The 11,208-nt window shown below is 37.9% G+C and overlaps 1 protein-coding gene across 1 annotated transcript; it reads left to right on the forward strand.

Moving 5' to 3' along the window:
- The first annotated feature begins 1,158 nt into the window (after positions 1–1,158).
- On the forward strand, positions 1,159–10,920 carry LOC125246063 (gastrula zinc finger protein XlCGF57.1-like). The gene is made up of 3 exons (XM_048156902.1): positions 1,159–1,221; positions 3,341–3,488; positions 9,239–10,920. The coding sequence occupies exons 2-3, from the start codon at positions 3,404–3,406 to the stop codon at positions 10,426–10,428; spliced, it is 1,275 nt and encodes a 424-aa protein (XP_048012859.1). The 5' UTR covers positions 1,159–1,221; positions 3,341–3,403; the 3' UTR covers positions 10,429–10,920.
- Positions 10,921–11,208: the final 288 nt, after the last annotated feature.

An 11,208-nucleotide genomic window follows, 5' to 3' on the forward strand; every position in this document is an offset into this window, starting at 1 on the left:
CATATTTATGTTCATACTGGCATTAAATGCCACAGTTGTTTCCCCCGGAACAATGAGGGGAAAGCCTCAGTGCTTCATGAAGGCTTCATTTGCCCATCACTAGCCTGTGTTCCCTGTGTCTGTTGTCATGGACTCTTATTTTGAAGTTCTGTGTTTCCATTGTTGCTTTGTTGTTCACCTCAAGTTTCCCTGCTGCTCTGTTCCCTTGTTTGTTTGCCATCAGAGATTGTATATATAATAGGGAGATGAGAGGGTCTGTATCTCTTACCATTGGAGAAAGCATAACTTAATCACGTGTGGCACCTCTCAGCCTATCATTCCCTAGTCTGCCTTCTCTTAAAAAAATACATTTTTGTCATGCTAAAATCTACATATAGATCCCAACGAAAGTATTGTTTAGTGTAAAACATGCTGAAGATTAGAGAACAGGCTGTCGATTAATTAAATGATTAGCTATTTCCCCACAAAAGCTGTTTAATCAGCATAGTGAAGCCTCTCATCCATTGACATCCATTCAAAAAACAGCCTCTGGTCTCCTTCCCTGCCTACCGCCAGAGGCGGAGCGTTAGCATTAGCCGTTACACTTTTTTGGCTAAAGGTTGCAGGCTTGCCTTCCAGTGGCTTTGGTTGCCATGGACACTCATTTGACCACATCCACCTCCTCGTCATTTTTCATTACTAATTCATTAGTTCATTGGTTCTACTCAGCATTTATAGCTCTGCTTGTCACTAGTTTTTCTTTTTCTTTCAATAAATCTAATTGCACGTGGATCTGCTTCCCAGCCTGCTCCTTTGCCTGCCTGAATGCCACTTTGTTACACTAAATCATCATATAATAGGCTATGTTCAGAATGCCAGGAAATTTTTTTGTATATCCCGATTTTATCAAATGAGTTTTTGAAAGTCTGGACAGCAAAAAACAAAAGAAGACAAACAAACAAACAAACAAAAAACATTCAAACCAGCTTTACAGGGATAAACAGGAAAATATTGATTCAGTGATGCAAACTGAATTTTATTATTATTATTTTATTTATTTATTTATTTTTTTTTACATTTATTATTTTAACCAAGAAATAAATTAAGAATTTCTCTGACATTTATAGAGTTTTGACTCTTTTAGATGGCAGAGTGTGAACATGACTTTTATTTTGGTCTGTCTGTGTGATGTCATAAGGCTGCGCTTCGGTCCTGCGTTTGTTGTGGTTCAGCAGGAGAAAGGTTTGTTATTAAGCACTTAACGTGTTTAAATCTATACAAACAAAACTAGCAAAAATTTTTTTTTTTTTTTTTTTACAGTAACTCCAAACTGAATTGTTGTTGAAAGTAACGTTGTAATGCTTTATCATTAATGGAAATATTTATTTATTTATTTATTTTTTGAGTAAAGAGCATCCACACATGAGTGACAGAAAATTGATCTGTCATTCCGCTTCCTCTGTCGCGAATGCGGTATGTTGTAAACAAGAAGCGATGGTAATACCTGGGCTGACTATTGAGTACACTTTGATGTTCTTAAGATTATCTTAAGGATTTGTAAAGTATACATTTTAGTATAAAAAGTACAAAATTAGTGCGCGAAAATAGAGCACTTTAAGTATGTTATGGAAGCAAGTGTACTGAAATAAAATGTATTTTAGTGCCATTTTCTTTTCATCTGCCCTGCCCAGATAGTAATTTATAGTAAGTACTAGAGTGTTTTTGAACCATACTATAGTGAAGTACTTTAATTTATTGTGGTAATTCTATAGTTGCTGTGGTAATAGAACAACTAAAGTAATATAAACAAATTACTTTACCCAATACTGTTTTCTACAACTATAGGGTATTATACTACAATACACTACAGTTTACTGTAGTAAAAACTAAAGTATATTACAGTGTTTATTACAGTTTCTCAGTTCACTATACAGTATGCTGTAGCATTCATTGCCAAAGTGTTGTAAATACTACAATATTTACAGTATACTACAATTTGCTATAGTATGGTTCAAAAACACTAGAATTTACTATAATATTTTTTCACCTGGGTGGGGACTCCTGCTGGTCAAAACAATGTAAAAAAAAAACAAACAAGCCAAACATGCATAAAAACAGCTTTAATCTATCAAATGCAATTAACTAATCATCGAATACCATTAAATATCAAGTGTCTGTATAATATGTTATTTTATCAATTTTTTGTTTTGTTATATGGATGTCTCAGATAAACAGGGCAATAAGACACGATTAACTAATCATGTACACACACACACACACACACACACACACACAAAACACATTTCAAAACAGTAATGACATAGCAAAGCCTCATATAGTGAAATCGAATGACTTTAGCAGTTTGATACGCACTCCGAACCACTGATTCGAAACAAAGTTTCGTATAGGTTTCGAAGCTTCATGAAGCAGTGTTTTCAAAAGTGCCCCTCACTACTATAATGCCCCAGGGATGCGCGTTTTTGTAGGCAAAACCCGGAAGCGAGTTAGATTTTAGGATTCCGGTTCCAACGCCATAAAGCTATGGGTTTTTGAATGGGTTTTTGCTAAATCGCCTGAATAAGGTCTGTGGTAAACAAAGCCTCTATATTTCAGTTTTGACTGACATAAAAAACCAGATAACCCACTTGGATTTTTTAAACTTTTAGTCTTCAAATCGGCGGTGTAACAAATTGCTAAAAGGGACACTTCCTTTGGCGGGGACTTTAGACGTCATCATTAAAAACGGGACAGCATTTGGAAGCATTTCTATGAAAAAGTGGATAAGTATTCATACAAGCGCAGATCTAATATGAGCATGTTTTTAAATAGAGTTGTTTTCTAAAAAAGTTTGAGGACGCTTGGTGGTGACGACGTTGACCGCGACCATGGTGTGCTGTAGTCCGTTTATAGCCTACTGTTAGCCTTTTATATCTGACGACTTTATTTAGGCTTCAAAATCTATAAATGTGTGTTAACTTGTAAAGATTACTTGAAGACAAAACGTGTAAGTGTCAAACCATTTGTTACAGAGCTTATTTTCTGCGATTTTCCAAAAGTCTATGGGAAAAATAATAGGCTTTCAGTCGAGGGAACCCGCGCGCCGCTAACTTCCGTTGGCCTAAAAACGCGTCATCCCTGGGGCATCTATAATGGTGCTTTTCTGAAATTAGATAGCGTTAATATAATGCCACCATATAGACTGTAAAAAAGATGGACAGTGCGTTACACCCTGTTTTTTTAAACTAAACTAAAACCAAACTTATTGAGAAAAACAAAAACATGTCTGTGTGATAAGAACTAACTAAAATGACAGAAACCATCTATTACTTTTTGTTAATTATTCTCATCTTAAACATGACAGAGTCCAAACACAGAGAAAAACTCCTGGTGAAGGAGCTGAGATCCATATGACACTATTATAAAGATGGCGTTTATTAAAGAGGAGAGTGAAGACATAAAGATCGAAGAAACATTCAGTGTGAAACAAGAAGATACTGAGGAACAAACAGGTTAGTTTCATTCTCAAAGCTGAACTCAGTCATTTGATCCTTATTAAAATGTTTCCACTTTAAGAAATGAATTATTTTTAAAGAATGTCATGAGTATCCTAATTAAAGTGGTTTTATTTGACATTGAGTGGGTTGCCTCTGGACAGACATGTTGAGATCACATTAATTTTGACAGCCATTTTTGATTTAGTCTTAGTCTTTATCTTTAGAAGGAAATGCTTTGACATTTTTGTCTTTCATATTTTTAGTCTAGTTTTAGTTGCTTTTAGTCAACTGCAGTTACCAACATTAATGTATTGACATTGCATTCTTAGCAGTAGCACTTGTGCAATTTAAATAGCCATTTTCCTTAGTTGGATATCAGCCTGCACTCCGATCACCAATTTAGTCACAGCAAACAACGCAAGCACCTCGTGACAGAACACAGACCGACTGAATGACACTTGTATTTAAGCAGAAAATCTCAAATGAAGATCGCTGAACTCCAGCTTACTTGTTTGTGTTTTCAGATAATCCGCGTTTCTTCCGCAGTGTAAAGAGAGCGCATATGCATGGTTGCCAGATTGCAGAGATTAAGTAAAAGACTGGGTGGAAAACGTGTTCTTTTAACAGAAAAGCTCTGATTAGGGATTTAAATTCTTGTAATCTGCCAACCGTAAGCATGAAAGCTTGTAAAAACAGTCTGTAACGTTTTGTCTTCTCCTTTATTTGACAAAGATTTTGGTCAAGTTATTTATTTTTATTTTTTTACCACATTTCAATCTTTAAACGATAACAACAATTTTCGTTTAATGATGTTGGTGTCGTCTCATCATCGTCTCATCTTAGTCATGGAAAAAAAGGTCCAGTCTTTGGTTCCAGTCTTTCACCAGTTTGATGCTGAACATAATGTTTCTAATTGGACCCAAATAAATTAATCTTGCTCTCATCACTAAAGTGAATTTTGGGCCAGTTCTCCTCTGTCCACAGAACATGATCCTCAGCAGGGGTAGGCAATTTCGGTCCTAGAGAGCCGCTGTCCTGCAGAGTTTAGCTCCAAACTTAATCAAACACACCTGAACAAGCTAATCAAGCCCTTTAGGATTATTAAGGCTATAGGCAGGTGAGTTTTTTTTCAGGGGTAGAGCTGAATTCTGCAGGACAGTGGCTCTCTAGGACCAAACTTGCCTACCCCTGGTCTAGTCTTTTGATCCTTTGTCCTGACAAGAGGCTTGGTCACTACTGGAGTGGGATTTCAGTACAAATTCTCAATCGTGAGAGACTGTATGCCGAGACAGATCCTAACCATGTTGAGCACTGCATTTGCTAGCATTTCCAGCTGCAGTGTTGAAGCAATTCCCCATTGAGAGTCTCTGCATCATTCTGTCCTCTTGTCCATTTGTCTTACATGGACGACCAGCCTTTTTGGGCTTGGCATTCTGTCCCAATGGGCTGGACATCTGGGTGCTCGTGAACCACCAGCGGCAATGAGTGGTCATTTCTGAGGCATACAGGTTGACCTCTGCCTTGCCAAACCATTGCCAAATCAGCTGTACTACATCTGGGTGAAGTCTCCATTCCCCCAGGAGCAGCAGGTCTCTGGACAGAGTGTCCGTCACTTGATTGTCCGATCCCAGGAGATGAATGGCCCTTAATGGAGCCTGTCAGGCCCTGAGACCATGTGAGGTTCTTGCAAGTTAGCTGTAAAGACGCAAGAGACATGGTGCCGCCCCGATGATTCAAATGAAAGACCGGTGACTTGTTGTCAGACCAGACAAGCACATGATGACCCATCAGATTTGGTAGGAAGTGTTGTAGAGCTTAGTACTGACTCCAGGAAGCTGGGGTGAGCTGGAGCCAATGGCATCCTAAAAGGTGGTGCCCGTAGGACCTGAGTTAGTTGTCGTGTGGCTTCTGACATCTTCATTCTCTTCTCTAATACCTCAAAAACAATGGAGCCAAAAAAGATGTCCTGGTACAATTGGCAGTTCTCTCAATGTCTTTTTTCAATTTTCAATTAACCTTGCCTGAGCAAGCCATACCTGGCACCGGACTGTAAGAAGGGTCACTGAAAGTGTCCCCAAGTACCTGAGTCACAAGACCCATAGTCAACACAGCAGTCTGTAAGAACTGAGGTACAGAAGCGTCAACTTTCACTGACTCTGTGTTATTACAGGCAAGAAGCAGCTTGCGGATCGCATTCTCTGATCGAGTTATATAGGCTACAGACAGGTTTGAATAGGCTGGGCAGGCAAATTGTCAACAGATAAAATATCATCTGGAGAAGATGCGCCTGCACCCGATGAATGTACAGACCTACTGCTCGAACCACCTGCAGCAGATAGGCTGGAGAAGACATCATATGGGAGGGTGGGTTGCCTGGCAGGTTCCACCAAGTCTTCATCAAGAAAATGTGAATTAGACACGCTCATGGAGATCGCGTCTAAATCTATAGCATGTGGGGGTTGGAAATCACTCTCATCCACTTATGTCTTCTTCGTATGTGCGGCTGACACTGGGGGTTGTAGGGACTGAACACAGTCTTTGAAAGCAAATGTTCCAGAGTTTCTGTCTGTGATAAAGATTTCTTGCTCGGTGGAGCACCAGTAGCTGCTGACGCGTGATGCTTTTGAGTGTGCTGCGGCCGTTGTACAAGGCTAACAGATGAGATGGGATCTAACTCAGCAAGGCGAAGCTGTCTCTCTGACAACAGTATCATATTACAATCCAAACACAGATCAGTCAGAGCCACATTCAGATGTTGAATCCCTAAGCATGATGGGTATCTATCATGTCCATTGTCGGGAAGAATATGTATATATATGTAATAACGCTACCTAAGCAAAGTCGAAACCAGCCACCAGATAGTACCGTGAAGCACAGGGTATCGCCGACACAACAATCAAATATAATAGTATGCACTCACGTAGTGAAGAAAGGGAATCAGAGATATCCGTCCTGATGATAGTTAAGAGAGCGCCGTCACAGCTTGGGAGGCACGAAAAGATGGCCTATCATAAGCGAGAAAGCGAAAGAGGCTACTGTGGTTTGTATCCTCGCGTCTCGGTCTGTGTTATGACATGGCTTTGTTTTTATATTTTTCTCAACTTATCTAGCTGGCACAGCAATTATCCATTAGTCCTTAGTACTGCCTCTGGTGGTCAGGAGGAATGGAACAGAAAAATGTAGCAGTACATCCATTGAGATTTAGATTTGTGGAGGTTTTTGGTGCAACAGTTAATAGACCTAATACTGAGCCCCATTTATTTAATTTAATATTTAGTCCTTTCAGTTTGAAAGATTTATTAAAGACATCAAAACTCTATTTGTGTATGTATATATTCAATGCCTGAAACAAATTCAGACATTCAAATCATCTCTTTTTATCATCCTGTGAGTCTTAATGCTCAGTTTATTGAAGCATGAATCATGTTTCATCTGTGATAGCCATAAGCAGTTTTGCACCAATCCTAATACGAGCTGTTCTTGAGAGGACCTTGGTTATTTTGTATAATAAATGGTTATTGGTTGTAGCTATTCTGCCTGCTTATTTGTTGAATTAACCTATTGATGGGCTCCGCATATATCCCTGAGAAATGTATCTGAATGGGGTTTGGTGGACCTGAATAAATTATAGAGGGCTTCCTCAATACTTACTAGTTGATTATAATAATTGGTCCTAATAGAACCATGATAGCAAGAGTTTTGACAAGAAAAAAAAAAAAAAAAAAAAAAAAAACATTAAAACAAGATGAACTTGTCACGGAATCACAAAGTCCAGAAAGCAAGATCCATGTGCAGCAATTTATTGGAAAAATCCAGAAACGTAATCCACAGACAGGCAAGGGTCAAAATCCATAAAGACAGTCCATACAAAAACAAGAAACATGAAAACCAAAAACCAAAACAGAGAACAGGGAAACCATACATGAAAACACCATAACCAAAGCACAAACAACTGAGTATAAATAGACAGACACTAATGAGGAAACACAAAACAGCTGGGTGCAATGAAATGGGATAATGAGTCCGGGAAGTGTGTTATGGGTAATGTAGTCCAAGGGGTGAAAACAAGAGTCCGGGATGGAGTGCCCTCTAGTGGCTGATTAGGGCACTCTCACTAGTGATCATGACAGAACTTACTTGAGAAGCAACACGATAACGTTGTCTCTTAGCGCGCTACGAAGACTCTATAACTCTATAACTGAAGATATACCATTTCTAGGCGTGTTCCCCGAACTATCCCTTAGGAGGTTGCTTAAAGTATATCTTCTTAAGTGCAACATTACAAGGTGCTGTCCATCGCGGCGGTGCTGAATTGGTTGATATCGATGGCTCGAGAATCGATAATTCACTATACAGGGGCTGCTTTACTGCATTATGTGAGAAATAAGTGTTCTTTATAAAAAGAAGCACTTCAGAAATAGAAATTGCATTTATCAGGACTCATGGGATGTTATAAAAGTAATCCAAATTGCAAACTAAATCTATATTGAAGACGCGTCATGCAGCTGGCAGATATATATATCGTTTTTTCATTTTTCTATTCAAAATATTCACAAGCTTGTTAACTATATCATGAATTTTATGATATATTCCGATTGTAAAATATGTGGAAGTGAATGTGTTGTTGCGCGATGACTTTGCACGGCAATTCAGAGCTGTCGGATTTACGAAATCTTCCCCGAAATACATAAAAGTATGTGGCCGGTGAACTGGGATAAGAATAGAGTAAACTTTATTGTTTCATACACAATGTGTATCTGATATGAATAAAACACTTAGTCAAATTATATAATTGAAAGGGTTATTATTGCAGCTTCCGTAGACATCAGTGTATGGAATTTAATTTTAAAAGACTATAAATGTCTTTTTTATGCAGTAGCCTACTTGATTCAAATGTGTATTTAAATGTCTGAAACATAAAATCAACCTGATGAGGTTAAAAACACCGAATAATTGTGATACATGGCAAGCGCAGAGCGTGCGTCTGTCTTTGGATCAGCGCTAAAGCACATTTGAATTTAGCAGTGAATCTTTGCATTTTATTTTTTGCCATAATCCTAATCGAACACTGGGTGTATTACAGCTTCAGAAATATATTCCTATTTACTGTCAACAGTGATAAGGTATAGCTAAGAGTGATCCAGACCAATCTTACCAAAGTATGACTTACAGAAGGTATACTTAACTAAGAATGTTTCGGGAAACACATATTAATGTTAAGGTACAGCTTAAGGTATAATTTAAGAACAACGTAAAGTTAAGAAGGTTTCGGGAAATCCAGCCCAGTACTTCTGGGTGAAGTTTTTTTTTTTTTTAAAGGGGCTTGATAACTGCCATATTGGAATTTGATTGGAACTGAGATTACAGGTAACATCACTTTTAGTAGCTTAGTGAGTCTAGGATATATCATACATGTTGTTAGTTTTGATGCTTTAAATGTCTAACCCCGGTTTCACAGACAAGGTTTAAGCATAGTCCTGGACTAAAATACATGTTTGAGCTGTTTTAACTGAAAGCAACTTGCACTGACATCTTAAAATGTCAATGCCATTGTTTTTTCTCAAGATGCACACCAGTAATTCTTTTTTTCTAAGCCATGTTTATTAAAGCTTCTTAAATATCCTAATTGATCTAAGGCCTAATCCTGGCTTAATCTAAGCCCTGTTTGTGAAACCAGGCCTAAATGTTTTGATATCTGTTGCTTTGTGTGCTATTGAACTGGGGTTAACTTGTATGTCTTTTTTTTTTTTTTTTTTTTGCCTTAGAGTTGATGTTGCTGAAAGGGGAGAGTCAAGAACTGAATGAAATTAAAAAGAAACATCTGAATGAAAAACATCATGATTTCATAAGTGGAAAAAAATATTTTAAATGCTCACAGACTGGACAGACCTCACTAAAAAGAGCTCAAAAGACATCAACTAGAAGTTATTTCACCTGCCAACAGTGTGGAAAAAGTTTTAATCGAATAGGAAACCTTCAAGTCCACATGAGAATTCACACTGGAGAATGCCCTTTCACCTGCCAACAGTGTGGAAAAAGTTTTAATGAAAAAGGAAGCCTTAATGTCCACATGAGAATTCACACTGGAGAGAGGCCTTACACCTGCCAACAGTGTGGAAAAAGTTTCAATCGAAAAGGAAATCTAAAGACTCACATAAGAGTTCACACCGGAGAGAAGCCTTACACATGCCCTCAGTGTGGAAAGAGTTTTACACTGAAGAAAGGCCTTAATTCCCACATGAGAAATCACACTGGAGAGAGCCCTTACATCTGTAAAATGTGTGGGAAGAGCTTCTCACAAAAAGCAAATATTAAGACACACATGAGAATTCACACTGGAGAGAAGCCATATATATGTGTTCAGTGTGGAAAGAGTTTCACACGTAAAGGAACCCTTGATTCCCACATGAGAAGTCACACCGGAGAGAGCCCTTACACCTGCAAACTATGTGGGAAGAACTTCACACAAAAAGAAAGTCTTAAGAGTCACATGAGAATTCACACCGGAGAGAAGCCTTTCACATGTGGTCAGTGTGGAAAATGTTTCAGATGTAAAGAAAACCTTACTCGCCACATGAGGATTCACTCAAGAGAGAACCATTTTAAATGTCATCAGTGTGAAAGAAGTTTCACAGACAGTAATCATCTTAAGAATCATATATTAACTCACACTGGAGAGAAGCCTTTCATGTGCCATCACTGTGGAAAGAGTTGCACAAACAAAGCAAACCTTGATATTCACATAAGAGTTCACACTGGTGAGAAGCCTTTCACATGCCCTCAGTGTGGGAAGAGTTTCACACTTAAAGGAAATCTTAAGACTCACATAAGAGTTCACACTGGAGAGAAGCCTTTCACATGTCTTCGCTGTGAAGAGAGTTTTACATATCAGAAAGACCTGAAACGTCATTTGCAAACTCATTCTGAAAAAGAAATAGCAAAGTTTAGAGTGTGACAAGATGTTTAGAAAAAAAGCTTTCCAACATCACCTCCACATTCACTCTGGAATTTAAAAACATTTTTGAATTGTGATCAGTGTACCAAGAAGTTTTTTTTTTGCCATTACACTTACAAATACACCTGAAAATTCATGCATCTATAAAACACTTTGTTTTCCTAGTGGAGAAAGGGGTTTAAATGGCACTGCAATTTAAAAAGGAAGTATGTAACTCTGTCACTATGCAGTTGAATGCGTGTCAAATCTGACACTGAATCTAACTTCATGACCATTTATTTGAATTCTTTACTTGTTTATACCTTTTTGATCCTTTGCTATATTTTCGAATATTGAGCATGGTGGATGCCTTCTAATTATGTTTGTATAGCGGCAATGCTTTAATCTACTTATTGATACCTCAGAATCAAAATTTTAGATAAAAGTGTCTTGCTGTGAAATGCCACAATGTAAATGAAGGAATGTAAATAAAAGGTCATAAACTGAATGAAATAATGAACATTGCACTGCATTATTTGATTTACCTTTAGTGAGAGAATGCATAAGTAAGCATGTTGTCAGTCTGGATTTAACTTGGCAACTGTTATGGCTCATCTGGTAACATTTGGAAGCCACTGGTTGTTTAATAGCTAAACATTATAGTAGTCTTACTGTTAATCGTAGGTGTTTCTAGCTTTATAATTTAAGTTCATTTAATTTACAAAATGTACACTGTTAAAGCAGTTTTACACACACACACACACACACACACACACACACACAAATGTGGTAAAGCCCATA

This window comes from Megalobrama amblycephala, linkage group LG14, assembly GCF_018812025.1.
Source record: "Megalobrama amblycephala isolate DHTTF-2021 linkage group LG14, ASM1881202v1, whole genome shotgun sequence".
Taxonomy (NCBI): Eukaryota; Metazoa; Chordata; class Actinopteri; order Cypriniformes; family Xenocyprididae; genus Megalobrama; species Megalobrama amblycephala.